This window comes from Coloeus monedula (assembly GCF_965178545.1).
Source record: "Coloeus monedula genome assembly, chromosome: 1".
NCBI lineage: Eukaryota > Metazoa > Chordata > Aves > Passeriformes > Corvidae > Coloeus > Coloeus monedula.
Window position 1 is genome coordinate 96,501,696 of NC_138781.1, and position 19,711 is coordinate 96,521,406.

Genomic DNA, 19,711 nt, shown 5'->3' on the forward strand with positions numbered 1-19,711 from the left:
GAGGCACTGCTTACTCTCACCCCTGGATATTTGGGATGCTCTCTGTGGGAGGATAAAGACCAATTACTCCTTGGAATTCATCCTCAAAGTGTTATTAATTTAGATAATTCCTATGTTTTATTCATTATAAGCATGCGTGGAAAAGTGCTCATTATCAAAATTGACTAAAAAGCCCTCTGATCCCAGCAGCTGGCCTTTACTAGTATTTCCTTGTTCCCCCTGCAGTTTGTGCTTCCTAGACCAACTGCTCATTGTGGAGAGAAACTGCTAAGCTCCTCTTCACAGCTCACAAGTTCAAACCCGCTTTGACTGGTTAAATGGCATCTGCTTTGCTGCATGGGCCTCAGCAGCACATATGGAACAACTATAACGTGCTTCCTAAGGAAGGTTTCTTCATGTGGAAAAGGCTTCTGTCTTCACTGCTGACCTTATGCTCGTCAAAATGACCAGATTACAAAAGCATAATTTAAACTGTTTAAGTGTTACCCATCTCATTTTGCTTTAAACAGACCAGGGAACGCACACATCTTAGCTAGAAGGTAAGAGCAGGTGTCAGCTGCTCCATCAAACTGAGGCTGACTGACAGCTTCTTCAAACAAGCCATGGCACAGGTAGCATAAGATATGCTTAGTACACTCATTAGTACGTTTCATATAATTCTCATCAAAGCTAAGAGGTCATCATCCATGGTGAGGCCTAGCTACACATAAAGGCACAAAACAGCCATCCTTGTCAGAATGTCAGAGTGTGGAGAACAGCACTTTTGTTTGAGAACTTTGGCACAGCACCGTGCTGGGTAATAATGTTGTCTCCCACAAAAGCAACTTCAGATAGGAACAAAAAAAGTGAAGAGCTAGATGAGGGAAAACTGGCTTACATTCTGTGTAGGAACCTGACACCAGTCACAGAATCCAAGCTCATGGGAGATTGTGGACAGAGGAGCAGACATCACTTCTTTGCGTGAAGTCTGGAAACAATACAAGGAGGACCAGATTGACATGTTCGTAATGCTATGAGGATATGAATCACTTCCTTCCCCTTGACCACTAACTAAGTTATGAACTTAGAAATATAGTCCATTAGACATTACTCTTGTCCTCCATACCTCAAATGTTTTTCAGGTTCAATAGCAGAGTCGAGCAGTGGTAACTCAAGTGATAACTCAAGCGGTAACATGAGACTGCCATGGCCAGTGGGTGGTCCTCACATCCTGCAGCCACGAGGGACTTTCCTTCTGGGGTGATGGGCTACTGCTTTCATGGGCTGAAGATGATCATACGCAAAATATTCTGCTGCTGTGTATTGCACAGTGTGTTCCCTCAGAGGTATGTGTTGGCATGCCAAAGGTGTGGTTGCAATCTATCACACTGGCTCATTTAAATTGTCTTAACATAATTAAAAAGCACAATTAAGCTCCAGGCTATGATGTTTGAAGATCTCCTCAAGGTGCCTTCAAAGACATTAGTCTGCAGCATGCTAGAGCTTTTCAACTCTGTTATATTAAAAACATCACAACATGCTTTCTGTTTGCCTAGCAAACAGATTCCAGAAGCAGAGCACTGGTTCCATGCTTAAACTGGAAGCACCTGAGGAAGAGAATTGGGAGAACTAGACAGTGCTGTCACTAGCACCCCCCACTAATGCTGCTTCTTGAGTGAAAACAAAACACAAGCAGTAAAAGAAAGTGGTAGATTGGGAACAGGACTTCAGTCTGCAGAAAGGCATTGCAAAGTTCACACAATTTGTCCAATAACTGTAAGAAATTATTTTTAAACTATTTTTGCCACTTTTAAACTCAATTTTTCTTCTTTTTCAAAAAAAAGTTACAATCTTCAAAATTAATCATTAACCTCTGTTAGTAACACTGCTTTGAATCAGAAAATGTCGTTCCTGGAATGTCTGGTCCATTACTGTGTTGAAGACGACAGGCAGCTGTCTTTGAAATTAAGTAACACAAGTTGTCAAATTATAAACCACGTGTGCATCCAAGTGTTCATGTCCTTCTAGTGCATTTCTAACATGAATCATAGATTTGTATCTGTAGATGTTGATGACAGTTAATTTACATTATGGCAATATTCATAAAATAGCCAATAAGTGGGAATAACGGGGAAGATGGAAAAGGAATGCATTTCCCTCTGGTATTACTGATACTTTGTCTGGTGAATGCTTCAGCTCATGATCCAGAAGTGTCCTATACCAGTGTAGAGTCTTGGGGAGGCTGCAACCATGCCTGCCCTCAGTACTCTATCAAGGTGTAAAAGAAAACAATTGTTGCCAAGGCTTATAATATGATTATTAAAAAGTAAAAGAAAAGAAAATTACCTGAAAAAGAACAAAAGATGTTGTAAGAAAATGAAAAGTTTGGGTGAAAAACAAAACAAGAAATCTCAAGTGTGCTCTAAACCACTTTGATCAAGCATGACTAGCATTTATTTCAAGTCTACACCATCATTCAGATGTTATTGTACCATGGCAGGTTTAAGCCTTCAGTTCTCTCCTGAAACACTTGATGTTATATAAGATGTCATTTTAGAAAATATGAGACCATGTTGGAAACCAATTTCCTGAAGAACTAGGAATAGGGTCATATCGTTATCTACTGTTACACTTGCAGCTCTGGCAATTTTCTTTTTTAATAAATATGGATAAGTCCATAGGACTCTAAAGGACAACAAATATCGTTCTTTATCTTATGTCTGTGTTTCAAAATTGTGAAAAAATATGCTTTGTGCAAAATGTGTCAGAAATCTTTTGAAGACACAAAATGATACAAAGTCCCTGATCTAAAACACAAAAAAAAGCCAAAGACACGATTACTGAGTTGTGTTGTGTGAGAGCTGAGCAGTCAAACACAACTCATCAGTTCTGACGAGGAAACTAAGCAGTTGTGTTGAAGTGATTTGCTGTCCCAGACCCTGCACAGGGCTTGCTGGCTCCCGCGCAGCACTGCACTGAGTGGCCCCAGTGCTGGGCTGGAGCTGCTTTGCACCTTGGTAGTTTGCGATCACAGCCAGAAGCGCTCCGTTCCCTTTCCACAACTTCGGGCAGACGAGCCTGTAGAAGAATCAGCCGTCCCAGTTACATATAGCCAAATCAGACCTGTAAGCATCCATGTACTGATACTTTTCAAATACAGGTTACTAAATAACGAGAAGGAAATTTCGCTCATTCCAAACCAGAACAACAAACCGCACTATACAAACCAAACCACTTTTATTTCTTTGAATTACTTTTGCCTTCTTTTTGCTAGATCGGTCACAAATGTTCTTGCTTTAACACCAGGGCTAGGCAAACCCGGATAAGCAGGATAGCTGTCCTCCAAGAGCAGCCAGGTATGGAATACAAATCACCCAAAGCCAGAAGCCTTTTTTCCCCTTCGCCGTGAGGCTTCTAAGAGAGAAGCTGATGGCATTTAGCTTGAGACGCCTCATCAACCCCCCGGATGCTAAAAGCAGGCGAATCATGACTGCAGCCCTTCCCAAGAAGAGAGAGGCTCCTCGGCTGCCTCTCCCTGGCCCCCACAGCGGCGCCCCACACTTCCCGACCGGGACCACCCTTCCCGGGGTCCGCGCCAGCCGGTGCCGCTGCAGCCCAAGGCCGGCCACCGGCCCGGACTCCCGCCTCCTGGGGGCCACCCGAGCCCCTCAGCCACCGCCTGGTCCGGCCTCCCCCCTCGGGCAGGGACCTTCCGCCTACCCCCGCCCGAGCGAGACCGGCGGGGAAACTCCCGGTGGGAGCGGTGGTTGCGGGACCAGTCCCGGCTCCCTTCCTCCGCCAGCTGCGGGGTGGGGCGGGGGGCTGCGGGCGCGGGAAAGAAGGGGCGCGGGAGAGCAGGCGGCACCCCCGGCGCCGGCTCCGCGGCGGGGCGGGAAGCGCGCGAGCGGGAGCTGCCGCTTTAAATCCACCCCGTCCCGAGGGGCGGGGAAGGGGCCGCCAAGGGGGGGCCGGGCGCGCGCGCGCGGCATCGCCCGGCGCGGCAGCGGAGCCCCGGCGGGCGGGGAGGGCGCGGGGCGGGGGCGGCGGCCCGGGGGCGGAGCGGCGCCAGGGGAGCGGCGTGAGGGGAGCGGCGGGGCACGGGCTGCCCGTGCGGGAGCGCGGCGGCGCGGCTGGAGGGGGGTCCCGGCCCGGCTCCCCCGCTATGGCCACGTCCCCGTGCAGCAGTAGCGGCGTCTCCTCGTCGTCCTCGTCGGGGCTGGGCGCGGACGCGGGGCTGGAGATCCGCACGCGCTCCGTGGAGCAGACGCTGGTGCCGCTGGTGTCGCAGGTAGGAATACCGCCGCGGGAGAACGCTTTCCCACCCCCCTCCCCCCGCAGCCTCTGAGAGGCGGGCGGCAGCCCCGGCTCTTGCCGGGAGGCTCTCCCCGCCCGGGACGGAGCTCGGCCGCCGCCGAAGTTTGCTCGCTCGGGTCGCGGCGCTCCGTAGCCCCCTCTGTCCGGCCGCTCCGGCAGGGCTGGCTTTTCTGAGCCGCGCCCCCTCCCGCCCGTCCCGGGGTCCCGCCGGCCGCGGGCGGCTGCCGGAGCCGGCGCCGTGTGGGTGATGCTGCTCGCACGTCTCTCCCCGAGAAAGACTCCGAAGTTCCCCGCAAGGTCGCGGGGGAGCGTTGCGTAACGCCGGGCGCTGCGGTGCCGCCGGCGGTCCGAGCCCCGGGACGCCGCGGTGGGTGGGGGACGGAGGGACTGCCCCGCCGCCCGAGCGCTCCCGGTTTCCCGAGCCTCCCGCCTGCTGGCTGTCCGCGTGGGAGCGCGCTCCTTCCCTCCTAGCTCGGCTCTGGAGAGAGCGCTCGTCTTCCAGGGGCTTTGGCGGAGCTTTGTGTTTTCGCGGTCTGGCCTGAGCGTTGCATTGGTTGGAGCTTCTACCGCACCCCAGGGTAGTGCCCGATTTTTAAGAGGTTCGGTAATAGGCAAACTGTCTTGGTGACCTTTTAGCATGTCCCGCACAGTGCTCAGTGACCTTAAACCCCCCCAAACTGGGCTTTTTAATGATCTGCTAAGTAATTATATGGCAGTCATTTTGGCGCTGTTTTTTTGTTGTTGGTGGTGTTGGGTGTTTTTTTCAGACAGTTACAAAATTGGCGTTTGACATACTCATTAGAATTTTGTTTCTTGAAAAATAATGTCTGAAGATAGCACAGTGTTTGCTATATAGGATTTTGTACTTTGAGCACTGATCAATAAAGTTAGCAAGTCAAAACCTATCTGTACAAAATTTTTAAACAATATGTAACAGTTATACAAAAATAACTAGTCCTGGTGAGGTCAAATTGTGTTTCTACCATCATAACCCATCTGGAAACGAACTGTGGTAAGCCTTGTTCTGCGTTTATATATCTGGGCTTCAGGAAGGGTTTGTGATGGGTAATTGTGTTTCTGTACTTAACATGGTAATGTGTATTTATTTTTCTGTTTGGAGAAATCACAGTTAGTACAGCAAAGCCCTTCAAAGGGATTGAACCACTTGTTCCAAGGCAAAGTAAAGTTAAATGAATTTTCTAGTCCTGAAACAACTGAGATAAAATAGGGAGAGCTCTTTTAAGAAGCTTAAGACCAATCAAAAACACATCCATATGCAAAAGCCGAATTAAGTTGCATATATTAAATTCGTACTTTTAACAGATTTGTATGAATATGTTCTTATTTCTCTGGAGTACTCTCTGATAGCAATGATCTTATTACGCTTGCAACAAACCCACAGAGAAGGATGTCATGTATGAGTTTTCATTGTCCACGAAGCCTATGACAGCATCTTCCAGAAGGTTTAAGCAGCTTTCATTTGCCTGTGTACAGCGTGTCTGAGCATTTGTGAACGCTCAGAGCTCACTGTTTTCCTGCTAAGGCACTCCAGACTTGAGACAAGCGCATTCCCTTGAAGCATGAGCACTGAGCTCTGTTCAGATTCAGGCTGAAGTTGCTGATGGTGTCAGCAGTAGCTCCCTACACCTGCCTGGGAAAATGCCCCAGTTACTGTAGTGGTTTTTTGGTTCTGCCTGTCTGGATTGCTCAGCTGAGATCTCACTGGCTGGCTTTGTTCGGAAATTTATGCAAAATGGTGTTTATAGAGTACTTCTTAGTCTCAGAATTTGCTTTTAAGATTCTGCATAAGCTGTGCATGCAGTAACCCTCAGGACTTCATTTTTCTGCTTGTACAAAATACACTTGCAAAGGGCTTTGTTCCTGCTGTGAAGTTAACTTCACAGTTTTATCCTTTTGTTAAAATCTGAGAAGAGCTATGCAATACTTGTATACTACTGGAAAAAAATAGTCAGAATGTTCCTGCTGCTTTTCACTACTTATTTTAAGCAAAGAGGAAACAAAAGGTGCCTTGTCTGACAAACTCACTTTCAATCTCTTATGTGGGGCTAAATTTTTTCTTTAAGCAAAAACATAAAAAGCTGCAGTGATTCTTATTTAAATTCATGTACTGTACCGTGCATTGTCCTGAATATAATATTGTAAACATGTGTTTGCCTGCTTGTTCTTCCTCAGAAAATGTGAGGGTTGGTTTTGTTTGATTTTTTAAATTGCGTTTCGTGGCTTGGTTTTTTTAATAGACTGTGTTGTAACAGAGTAAATTTGCTATCAGCAGTGGTATAAGATTCCTATCTTTCCAGCAGGAGAAATTACCCTTAGAGCCATTACTGCATGTACTTATTAAACCAATTAAAATTGGTTTTAAAACTTAGAGTATTTACAGAGCTAAACTAGATCTGTTCAGACCCTGACGTGGCCCATTTTTAAGAGTGCCACAAATGACAATGACGACGGATTTAAGCCACAGTATTAAGCATTTTTGCTAACACTCCTTTTTTACTCTCTACATAGCTGTACTGTGAAAAGAATCATTGTACAGTATTTTGCAAAGCATGTGGCATGCAGTTCAGAAAATATGGCTTATGGGGTTAAGCACCACAGTTTTCTTTAAAATAAGTAGTATTTTCTTCTCCTGGATAGGTGTCATTAGTTCCATTTTCCATGCATAATACTATGGCATTCTTTAAAAATCTAGACATCTCCTTCACTGCTGCTACCCATTTCCAGACTAATTATTTTGGGGTTGATTTTTTTAATGGAAAGTTTTTGGCAAACATGTCAGGAAGGGTGTTTGAAGTGGTCAGTGCTGACTCATTTAATAACAAGTCATTTAAACAGTTGAGGAAAAGCAAGGACAGGGAAAAAGCACTTTTCAGGATGTGGCTCCACCAGTGGCTTCCACAGCTGCCATTCTGTACCTGTTTGCTAGTCTAGCAGCAGTCGGGTACCTTCACAGGTGTAGGAGTTTGTCTGTCTGGATCTGTTCCAAGGAAGTATTCTGAGAAACAGCAGAATAGATATTTGTGAACCTTCACAGTTGGGTACTTGGAAAAAGAGGGAAACTCTGAGATCTGTTTGCCTGGAGAAGAGAAGGCTCTAGAGAGACTACCTGCAGCCTTCCAGTACCTAAAGAAGATCTAGAAGAAAGCTGGAGAGGGATTTTTTAAAAAGATGTGTAGTGATAGAGCAAGGGGGAATGGCTTTAAGCCGAAAGTAGATATGTTTAGATTAGATGTTAGGAAGAAATTCTTCTCTGTGAGGGTAGTGAGACACTGGAATGGGTTATCCAGAGATGCTGTGGGTGCCCCATCCGTGGAAGTGTTCAAGGCCAGATTGGCTGGGGCTCTGAGCAACCTGATCTAGTGGAAGGTCTCCCAGGCCTTGGTAGTGCAGGAGATGAACCATGTGACCTTTCCCTTCCATCCCAAATCATCCTATACTTCTATATTCCTGAAAGAACACAGTCACTTTTCACAGTTGAAGGTGACCTATCCTCCAGCATCCAGAGTGAGACCAATGTGATTATAGCTGCTCAAGCTTCAGAAAGCCCATTTTGTCACAGGCACTTTGGAGAATGATTGTGTGCCCATATGTTACTGAACATGTTTTTCCATTTTTCTTGGTGTAGGAGATCCTGCCAGAGGTTTTGGAATTGATTTGACCTATATGGTAAAAAATAAGCTTTTCTTTATTTTAGCTACAAAAAGCCCATGATACCAACGCTTCTGAATGTTGTTGTCAGTCTTAGATTCTACATAAGTTAACAGTGGTACATGCCTTGAGGTGAATGAAACAAACCTGTTCTTTACTAGGGCATTGTTTCCTTGCTTTCTCTGAAGCTAGCTAAAATAATTCCCATTTCAGTAAATGTTATATAACATTACATAATGTTCTGCCAGTATTCTGTTTTTCCAGAAGTTTCTGGAGTTGTATATTAGAGCCCAAAAAAGAAGCCACAGCTGACGTTTTCCTAAGTATGTGAAAAGCTCACTGATGCAGTTTTCAGACTGAAGGTCTGACTTTAGATAGCCATTGTGCATCAAGCTAGTGGTCTATACATAATCTATAAACTTTTCTCTGGGTTTTTTTCTGGTTAATCATCGGGGACTGATATGAGGGCCAGTATGGGCCAGTACTGTTTAACATCTTTATTAATGATCTGAATGTTGGGGTGAGCACGGGCCAGCACATTCAACAGGCATGTGAACTCCCCTACAGCAAGTTGGGGAGCATCTGACACTGTGGAGGACAGGGCTGCTAGACAGAGGGACAGGCTGGACAGATGATATGACAGGAAGTTTGTGAAGTCCAAGTCGTGCATCTAAGCCAGGGTAACACCATGCAGCAATACAGGCTGGGGTCAGCTGTCTGCAGGAAAACTTTGCATGGGAGTCCCGGTGGACACCTTGAATGGGGGTCAGCGGTGATGGCCAGCTGCAGCTGGGGTTGGTAGCAGGAATGTAACAAGCAGACTGCAGAAGTGACTGTTGCTTGGCACGTGTGAGGCAGCATGGGGTACAGTACTGTGTTCAGTTCTGCGCTTCGCAGTACCAGGGAAACGCTGACATAGTGGAGTGTGTGACATAAAGGGAGAGGTTGAAGGAAGTGGGCTTGTTCCACCTCAAAAAGAGAGGGTTAATGGTCTGTTAGCTTCCATGTTGAAAGCTAGGATGGTACTTTCCTGTCTGTGTCACTTGAATCTGCAGTGGGTTGGGTTTTTTTTGTCTGGACAGTGGCAGAATTTACCAAGGTCTACAGCTACCCACCTAATGGCAAGTATGGAGAAGACAGAGACAGACTGATCCCAGACATGTATGGTGGCAGAACAAGAAGCAATGGACAGAAGTTGGAACATGGGAAAGTCTAATGAGATACAAGAGAAGGCCTTTTTCAATGTAAGGGAGGCCAAATACTGGGTGAGGTGTGCAGAGCTCCTATAGAGTCTGCAATTTTGGAGATGTTCAGAATGGATAAGACTATAAACAGCACACTCTAAGTGGACTTGGTTTGAGCAGGGGACTGGAATAGATGACCGTGGAAATTGCTTTCATCATAAGCAAGTCAGATTTTTTCATGGATGTCTGTTTTGTTATCAAAAGATCTGGCTGCTGAGGAGAAATGGTCAGCTCAGACCTAGCTTTCATAAGGAATGCTAGGATTGTACTTTCCTGTCTGTTTCACTTTAATCTGCAGTGATTTTTTGGTCTGACATTTTGTTCCCTGGTCAGTGCTGCAATATGTTTCTGCAATTTTGTAGTCAGATCTTATCTTTACTGTCCCAAATAAATTGGGATCACCAACAAATTTTCATCATTTTATTATTTGCTTATCTCTCCTCCCTCTTTATGATTATATATAATAGTTCATGTTGCAGTACAGGTTTCTGTGTAACTCTATTAAAGTAAGTAATCATTTACTTTCTGATATCCTTTATTTTCCTACTCATCATTCTGTCTCTTGATGAGTTCAATATTCATACAAAGGGTCTGCTTCCCTTTCTCTCAAAGACTTGCTTGATGTCCTTTGAAAACTGTGGTGTGAACTTTGTTTCATAGTTTTCTTTCAGCAGAGTGTCTTCTTACCCATGTAATTGGGCAATGCCTATAGAGAAATCTCGTTGTTTTGTGAGGCAGGAATTCCTTTAACGAACATCTTTGTTAAATCTTTGCCAATATGTCGTATTTATTTGGGTGCCCACTACTTCTTTCTAATGTTTTGTATTGATTTGCCATGTACAAGTGTCAGGGCAACATTCGTACCTTGACTGGTTGATCTGGTTTTAAGGAGGAGATTGCATGAGAAAGTCAACGCAATCCATTGTATCTTTGAGCCCCTTGAAATCTTAGTGAATAACATCTAATGTTGGCAAGTTGTTCCACTTCATTTTATCTAACATTTTCGTAGTGTGTTCTGCAGTCACTTTGATTCCACACAGATTTTTCCGGGTACCTCACATAGGTACATTCTGGAGTAGGGATTGCTTCACTTTCTTTTGCAGTGGAGCAGAAGTATGAATAGCTGCTCTGCTCTGTTCTTATTTTCTGTCAGAAGAAGAGGGCAGAATTGTGGTAAGGAAGTAACTGAGTACATCAGTGTTATAACTCCTGAAGAAATGGACTGAAATAGCTGGTACATTATTGTGTCTTTAGTGGAACTTTTGTTATTCTCCATGGAACTGAAAAAGCATGTACTGTCCAAGAGAGAGATTTAAGAGAAGTGTAAAACTGTGGACATGGTGTTCACTATGCTACTGTCAGTGCTACTGACACTGGCCTTTGGATTTTGTCTGTAGGCTAGCAGTGTCTTTGGGGAAGCTGTTTTGTGGATTTGCTGGCTTAGAAGTCCTCAGATGGCTTCTTCAAATACATCAATAACAAAAGAAAAACTAAGGGGGATGTGGACTGTTGCTAAATGGAGGGGGGACCCTGATAACAGAGGATGCAGAGAAGGCAGAGTTACTGAATGTCTTCTTTGTATCAGTCTTCATTGACAAGACCAGCCCTGAGGGATCTCTAACTTGGGAGACCAGAGTAGAGGAATGTTGGAAGGAAGAATTTTCCCTGGTCAAGGAAGATTGGGTTAGAGAACACATAGGCAAACTTCACATCTACAAGTCAATGGGCCCTGACGGGATGCATCCATGAGTGCTGAGAGACTGGCAGACACCACAGCGAGGCTGCTCACAGGCATCTTTGAAAGGTCAGGGTGATTGGGAGAGGTGCCTGAGGGCTGGAAGAAATCAATTGTCACCCCAGCCTACAAAAAGGGTAAGAAAAGGGAGCCAGGGAACTACTGGCCAGTCATCCTCACCTTAATCCTTGGAAAAGTGATGGAGCGCCTCATTCTAGAAGCAATCTCTATCCACATGGATGACAAGAAGGGCTTCAGGAGTAGTCAGCATGGCTTCACTAAAAGTAAATCATGCTTGACCAACCTGATTGACTTCTATGGTGAAGCAACTTCCTGAATGGATGAGGGGAGAGCATCAGATCTTTTCTACCTCAACTTCAGCAAGACTTTGGACACTGCTTCTTGCAATGTCCTCATAGGCCAACTCAGGAAGTGTGAGCTGGATGAGTGGACAGTGAGGTGGGTTGAGAACTGACTGAATGGCAGATCCCAGAGGGTTTGTAACCAGTGGCACAGGGTCTAGCTGGAGACCTGTCACAAGTGGTGTCCCCCAAGGTTCAGTACTGGGCCCAGTATTGTTTAACTGGTTCATCAGTGACTTGCCTGAAAGGACAGGTGCCTCCTCAGTAGGGTCACTGATGACACAAAGCTGGGAGGAGTGGCTGATACCCTAGAGGGCTGTGCAGCCCTTCAGAAGGAACTCGACAGTTTGGAGAGATTGGAAGAGAGGAATCTTCTGAAATTCAATTGTTTTGTTTCTAACAGCTTTAAAGCAGAGAGTTCTATATTAAAAGCACTGTTAGGCTTCTAATTTAGTATCACTAGCTCTTTTTTCTTGAAAGTCTACAAAAATGGGGGGGAAACAACCCACTACATTCTCCATGTCTTTTTTTCCTCTGCATCATGCATTAGTCTTGTATATAAGCTAATGTTTGAATGTCTGTAGTCATAGTATTGCATTGCAGTACAGGCTCATTACATACCAACTTTTGAACTTGTTAATCAAATGTGTTCTCTCTTTCTCATTTAGAGTCTTAAGTAGAAGTGTCTCATATACTCTCTGGACAATATTCATAATCTTAAGGAATATGCGTGGTCTCATTCCCTTCCTGCACTTCAGCATTCAGTCCAAACTCAGATCCATTTCAACTTACTTGCATTTCCCATGCAGCAGATGCACTGACAGATTTGTTCCAGCAAATCCCTTGGCTGCCTTGTTTCACTGGGCATTTTTTTGTTACCTCTAGGTCTTTCTCTTTCATATGTCAGAGGTGCTAAAGGGTTCTTACGTTGTTGGCTGTTGCTGCTCCAGTATGGTGCCAGAGCTTGTGCATTGCCCCTTATGTCTCTTTTTGGAGGATGGGAATTTTTTTTTTTTTTTTTAAAGTAGGATGATCCATATTTGTCTTCAGCTCATTGCATCTGGGGGAAAAAAAGATCTGCATGCACTCCTTTTAAAATGCTTCTTGGGACCTTGTCTTTATTCCTCAGTACTTTAAAAATCCCAGTAACTTGAAAGCTTTGAGAAACTGGGTTCTCCTCTCTTCCAGAATTTTCTATCTTACAAATTAATTTGGTACTCACTTTAGACTTGAAACTTGGCGCTACTGTTGAGTAATAAAATTATGAATTGTGGTGTAAAGGCTTGCGTTGTAACTTGTATGGAGCAAACCTCCTGCTAAACTCTTGTGAGTTTACATCCTGTACGGCAGAGAAACTCTGCCATGGATCATATGCTCCGACTGCTGTGGGTCCGGAAGCAGATGGTGCTGCCTGGGTACAGAGTTGCGCCTCCGTAGTTGCCATTAGTCACTAACTCACTGACTCTTCTCCCTGCGCTTCCATAGGTATTGCCGGTTAAGTTGTGAGCTTCTGGTTTGTGTTAAGCATCTCGCGCTCCATGTAAATTCTTTTTCTGGCAGAAGCTCAGCCTGTGACTCAGCCTACGCTTGGTGCTCTGTGTCCCTAAAGGAGGCTGATTGTTTCACTTTGATTTATGCAGAAGAGCTTATTTTAGGAGATTGTCATCTGGATGTAGAGAAGGTGATTATTTCAGTCAAAGTATCAATTATATTTCTTGGCTGATGTGATTGCAGGTTTCCTTTTAATGAGACTAGTTTTTAATTGACAGCTTTTAGTCAGTGGAGCTAGGTCATCATGAAACATTGAAAGAGAAATAGATAATCATTTACAGTTGTGGTTTTTAAGGTATGCTGGGGAGCCCAGGAGTACCTCAGAATAACTTAAAGAGGTAAATTATTTTGTTACATTAATAATTAATGATGTTACTAACACTAATTATATTCTGCTTTACAAGTAAAGTTACACTTGAACATTTTATCACATGAGCAACAGCACTATCATAAAACAGCTGTGGTTACAGGATTTTTGTTTTGTGGACCCTTGGACAGTAAAATTGGCTTTGAGTTAAGCTTGGCTACTGCTTTGTAATGTTCAATAGCTTAGTCTTTGATGTGATAAATGAGTCAGAGTAACATTTCAAGTGGCTGAAGGAAGATGCTTTTTACTGACATAGCTGAAAATCAATTGCTCTTTTTCAATGGTAACTTATCTTTCATATTTTTGAGATCTGATTAATGACTTTTCTACAGATTAAACAAATTTTTGTAGTTTTCCAGCAGAATGAGTATTAAATCAAAACTGCCACTCTGTGATCTTGCACAAGAAGAATTAGAGCAGCTTTCTTGCTATTCAGCATTGTTAACAGATGGTTTTAGACAGATTAGGTAGGGAAATCCCCAAAGCATGATTTATGAATTAATGATTGCAAACAACTCTGATTATAGTTTAGTAAAACTGTTGTATGGTACTATGAGCCTGTGGCTTTCTTCATGGATTTGTTTTATGTTTCTAATTAATTGGAAAAGTATAACCCTTGCTAGATAGAACCTTAAAGTCTATTTTTTACTCTTTGAGCTGTATTGCATTTCATTAATAGCCTTGTTTAAAGCTAATGGGGTAAATGAGAAGTGATATAGACTCTAGAGCCAACTTATAACTGTCACTCTGCTTTAGATACTGAATTGGATTGTTTCTCACATATATGCCTAAAATGAATTCTCAAATGGTAAGATAACTCCTAAACACAAATTGCAAAAGTAATGTATGAGCAAATCCTAAAGTTCTTTCAGATGTACATAGAAAAATAAAAAATTGTGCTGTTGCTTTTGTCTTACAGACATGTTTTTGTTAAGCAGAATGAATATAACTATTTAGAACCACACAAATCCTGTCTTTTCAAATAACAATAAAGCAAAATTTAGTATGTAGTAACATAATCTTTTCAACATGGGGGTTGTGATAGTGTTTTTGTTTGTTTGTTTGTTTATTCACTGGTACGAAAAATGTTTAGAAGAGTAATATTGTCCAATGTTGCAAGCACTTAACATTTAGGAGTGACCAGTGCATGGAGTGTTCCCTTTTAATTATCAAAGATTCTGTGTTGTATCTCCATGTTACATTTAAATATTCTTTAATTTTCCGACTGAATGAGTTTTTATTGCCCTGGAGCTCTTCAATGAAGCAATCAAAAGAACATACAGGAACTTTAGCATAAATAAGATAATAGTTCCTGGATTATATGAAGTTTCTGTTTTGTTTTGCACTCCTGTAGGTGGATAGTGGTTGGATTTGCATAGCCTTTTCCAGAGCACACTGTACCTCTCAGTTAATCCCTAGAGCAAGTATGTGCTTTTCAAAACGGAATACCAGGTGTTGCTCTGAACTGAAGTGGAATGGCAAAATGCTGCTAATGAAGTCCTCTCTGAAAGAGGCTGCAGGAACTCTTCTGTTGGGAACATGCAAAGCAAGAAGGATTGAATAGCTGGTATTCACGGCAGGGAAGCCACCTGCTTATGGAACTAACAAGGATTATTTTCTGCATCTTCAGGAGCCAATCCTGGTTTGAAGAGAGAGAATTCTCAGTGGCAGGTGGTGTAAGTGTGTTGTCCCTGCTACATCCTTTTTTACAATGTCTGAATTTTTAGTTCCTCAACAGTGGTGTTGTTTTGGATAAGCAGCTCAGAGATGGCTCAGGCATTGTTTGCACAAGCAGTACAAGGTTAGGTACATTTACAACAGCAATTTAGGGGGAAAAGCCAGAATTATTGTTTGCCAGTCTCTGGTTTTGAGGTCACCTGATTATGTTAGTAAATTGAGTTATTTCTGAGACTTGCATCTCTGTGGTGCTGAAAACATGTCTGCATCTGTTTTAACCACATCTGAAAGTACACTTTTAACAGTGATCTTCCCTCTGAGCTGGATTTTCTTAGGCTTAATCCTGCCCAGGATTTCTAGGTGTGGAATGAAAAATGGGAATTGCTTTGTTTATGAAACCTATCTGTTTGAGTAAGGAAATACTGACCTGAAGGGCAACAGGAGGGGAGGAAAATGTACTGCCTTGTATGCCCTGAAACCCAATTATTTGGTCAACTAGCTTATGCTCACCTCTTCTAGTGTGAGGTAGTTGTGCTTCTCAAACTTCAAGACAGCAGTTGAGTTAGAAAGCCAGTTTTACTTCTGGACACATTTTGTAATAGGTAAATGCATATTTTATGATGTCCAGTGTGCTTGTTGATGCTCATATTGTATAATGAGAAGTTAAGTTGGACCTTGTTTGAAAAACTATCTTTGCCCACTCATGTCAAGTGTCTCAAAGGTACAAATTTTGGTGCCCGCTCTGTCTGTGAACATCTCTTAAAAAAGAGAAGAAAGCTTGAACTTGAATTGTCTGAAAATGACAACCTTTTTCTTGGTCGCTCATTCCTATAGAAATTCTGACAATGCCTTTTTTGGGTGGAAGGTGGGACAGTCCTCTGACTAGTACAGCATGTGGCAGTAAGAGTAAACAAGGTATCTTTGATCAGCGGTCAGGCTTCACTGAGGGTTTTTCAGTGATTTGTCTCCTCATCCATATGTGGAAAAAAGAGGAGGGAATAGCAGCAGTGCAGGTCAGTTTCTGTGTACTTTTCTGCTTCACCTCTGCAGATCAGTGGGGATCTCTGATTTTAAGGAGTCTGTGAGAAGAGAACATTAAAAAGAAATCATATTTCTCCTCTACAGTAGGGTACTTTAATAACATTATTAAAGTAATTCAATCCTCTACATAATAGTCAAGAATCCACAGGCTGCAAGAACAGTGAGCTGTGTTTATTCCTTTTTTTCCCTGTGATGTTCCTTTTCACAACTTAAAAAAAAAAAAAAAAAAGGAAAGAAGAAAGAATTGGAAATAATTTATTCCCATGGGGGGAAAAAAAAGTCCTGAAGTTTTCAGAGTTCCTATTGCTTTGGGGGAAAAAAAGCCAGCACCAAAAAACCCCACCACGCAAAGTCCCAACCCCAAAATAATCCCTGGAGGAAATAAGTTGGTGTCATCAAATTGCTGCACTGCATTTGAACAAGTTAATCTATATCACATTTTGGCTAATCATTTTCACAATGGTGTTTGGTTTGGAACTTGAAATTTAAAAGTTCCTCGGTTTTCTAGGAATGCGTTCAGCACAAAGAGAGGGTATTCACTACTATAGTACAGTCTTGCTCCGAGTTGAATCCTTTCTTTTGATCTCTTAAGAATTCCAAGAATGTCTGACAAGTACATAGGAGTGGTACTAATAATCTGAGGTGAGTATTTGAATTTGAAGTTGTGTACTCTTGTCTTTCCCAGTGAACTTTACAAAGAGAAGATTTTGAAGTGTAGATCTAAAAGAGGTGAAGAGGATGGTTTTGACCCCTTTCAGATAATATTTCTATCTTGTGAGAAGTGCACAATTAGGTGTGGTAGTGTTTTAAAATTAAATGTAGAGTTTGCAGTTAACCAGCTGGAAATCTGGTTACAACTGCATTGTAGCTCGTGTTGGATTTGCTGCTTAAACTCTCGTGATCTTTCCTAGGCAAGCATGCTGAGGACTATGGGATATAAGATACTAGGTTAGGTACCCCAGTGATCCGAGCTAGTAGGGCTGTTTTGTGTTGCTTGGCAGCTCCTACTTATCGCTGCAGGTCATTGGTTGTTCCTTCTTCCTTTTCAGGGGTGGCTTGCCAGCTTGTTAGACACTGCTGTGAAAGATTGCCTGAGGCTTCACTAAGCATGTTTGCATTTGCCCACAGATAAGTGAACCAGCCTACAGGTTGTTAAAGTTGTTTATTTAATTTGCTTCCCTGAAGGTTTTTATGAAAGATGTGTATAAAACCAGTGAGAAGATACTTTTTTAAAGCCTCCAGGTAAAGGTACAAATACAACAGTCTCAATGCCACAAGTCTGACAGTACTCAGCAGTCTTGGGTATGCAGTGCATTTGTACTGTTCTTCTAGACACCAGTCTAGAGGAACTATGAGGAAAATTCCTAAAAAGCAGGTAGCTGGATCACATCACTTCATGGAAGCTGTCTTAAAAGTGTTGACTGAGTGTCCTGAATGATGTGTTAAGGTCTGTGTGACTTCTGTAAGAAGGGGTTGATTGAATAATAACTTGTAGAAGAAACTGTTCTGGTTCAATTGTCCATAATTGTTTCAAACAATGTTTTCAGTATAAGTAGAATATTGGTTTTTACAATTAACTAGTGCATTAGTAGTTAGTGCAGTTGAATTTCATTTTGGTTAGTCTTTTCCAGCCTTTGAAAACTTTCAAAATTGAGTTTCTGCAAAGTTTATTTGTTGAATTTTTCTACAAGATTAAATATGAGTAGAAAGATAAGGCTTTCCAAGTCTGAAAATCCACACACTAGCTGAACTTAAAAAAAAAATTTTAGTGCTTGAAATTCTACAAAATGCTTAAAATTTCCATTAGTGCCTGGACAGGCATCTAATCTTAACAAACTTTTGGTTTTTAGGACAGGTAAGCAAGCAGTCCTTGTTCACTTCCTAAGAACCCTGAGGCTCATCTTGTGATGAGAAGTCTGTGTTACAGTTCTCTTTGTAGCCCTTATGGACAGGATGTCAAATGCCAGCTGCTCCTTCTCCACTCTCTCTGATGCATGGTGTGGGCGTTAGAACAACATGTGCTGCTGTCTGGGTAAAGGAGTCTGAAGACCTGATCATACACAAGGAGTACACGAGACCTAATGAGAGACAGTACCTAAAATGTAATATTAGATGTTCCTCTGTGCCTCCAAACTCAAGAAGAATGAGGAAAGTACAAGCAGTGTGGGAAAGGCCTTTTTGACCAAGATTTCTACATTTTGTATTAAATGCAACTAAATGTACCTTATAGCACTCTTCTTGTACGGCCAGTATGTAGTGCTATCACATTTTCCTGGCAAAGACTTTCCATTCCTGGTATTACTTTTTTTTTTTTTTTTCAGAAACAATTTTTCTCCCCTTATAAAGTTAATGGAAGGTAGAAAGCAGAAAATGCACAAAATGGGAGAGGAGCTGTTACTCTAAGGCAGCTAATCCTCATAGCATAGAGATAACATCTTGAATTTTTTCTAGCAGGAAAGCTGATCAATACAGAATTAAAGAATCAATGGCCTGGGTTGGAAAGGACCTTAAAGGTCATCTGGTTCCAACTCCCCCTGCCAAGGGCAGGGACACCTTCCCTTACATCAGGTTGCTCAGGGCCCCATCCAGCCTGGCCTTGAACACTTCCAGGGATAGGCCATCCACTTCTCTGGGCAACTTGTTCCAGTGCCCCACCATCCTGAGAGTAAAGATTTTTTTTTTTTCCAAATCTTTATTCTAAACAGATTCTCTTTCAGTTTGGAGCCATTCCCCCTTACTCTGTCACTACATGCCCTTGTAGTAGACCCTCTCCATCTTTCCTGTAGGTTCCCTTCAGGCACTGGAAGGCTGCAATGATGTCACTCAAAGCCTTCTCTTTTCCAGAATGTGTTGGGTTTGTGTGGCAAGGTTTTGGTAGTGGGGAGGCTGCAGGGGTGGATTGTGAGAAGCTACCAGAAGCTTCCCCCATGTCTGACAGGGCCGATGCCAGATGGCTCCAAGATGGACCTGCTGCTGGCCAAGGCCAAGCCAGTCAGGGATGCACAGGATTATCACAGCGCCTCTGTGATAATGTATTTAAGAGGAGGGAAAAGGTATTGTGCAGAAGGAATTGCAGCCAGAGAAGAGAGGAGTGATAATATGAGACAACTCTGCAGACACCAAAGTTGATGCTCCAGTTGCAGGACTAGAGATTCCCCTGCAGCCTGTGGTGAAGACCGTGGTGAATGAGCTGTCCCCCTGCAGCCCATGGAGGTTCACAGGGATGCAGGGATCCATGGTGGAGCAAGTAGGTCTCTGAAGGAGTCTGTGACCCCATGGGAAGCCTGCGCTGAAGTGGCTCCTTGCAGGAGATGAGGTGATGCTGGACCAGGTTCCCTGACAGGATTTGTGATCCCAAGGAGCATCCATGCTGGAGCAGCCTGTTGCTGAAGGACTGCACTTCATGGGAGGGACCCATGCTAGGGCACTTCATGAAGAACTTCAGCCCATGGGAAGGACTCATGGTGGACAAGTTCATGGAGGGCTGTCTTCCATGGGAGAGACCTCATGCTGCAGCAGGGGAAGGAAACCTCTTGCTGAGGAGGAAGCAGCAGCAGAAACAGCATATGAGGAACTGACCACAGCCCCCATTCCCTGTCTTCTTGTGCTGCTGGGGAAAAGGAGGTAGAGAATCACAAATAAAATTAAGGCCAGGAGGGAGGGGTAGAGGGAAGGTATTTTTAAGATTTGTTTTACTTCTCATAATCCTACTCTGATTTAAAAATTCATTTATTGAAATTAAATTCATTTAATTTCCCCAAGCAGAGGCTAT

General features: G+C 43.3%; 1 protein-coding gene across 2 annotated transcripts in view; it reads left to right on the plus strand.

Moving 5' to 3' along the window:
- The first annotated feature begins 4,062 nt into the window (after positions 1–4,062).
- Positions 4,063–19,711, plus strand: part of CTNNAL1 (catenin alpha like 1) — a 58,246-nt gene continuing 42,597 nt past the window's right edge. For both annotated transcript variants that reach the window (XM_082285354.1, XM_082285355.1), the window contains exon 1: positions 4,063–4,267. In XM_082285354.1, coding sequence (XP_082141480.1) covers positions 4,142–4,267 — 126 coding nt within the window. In that variant the 5' untranslated portion in view covers positions 4,063–4,141. The remainder of the gene's footprint in view (positions 4,268–19,711) is intronic.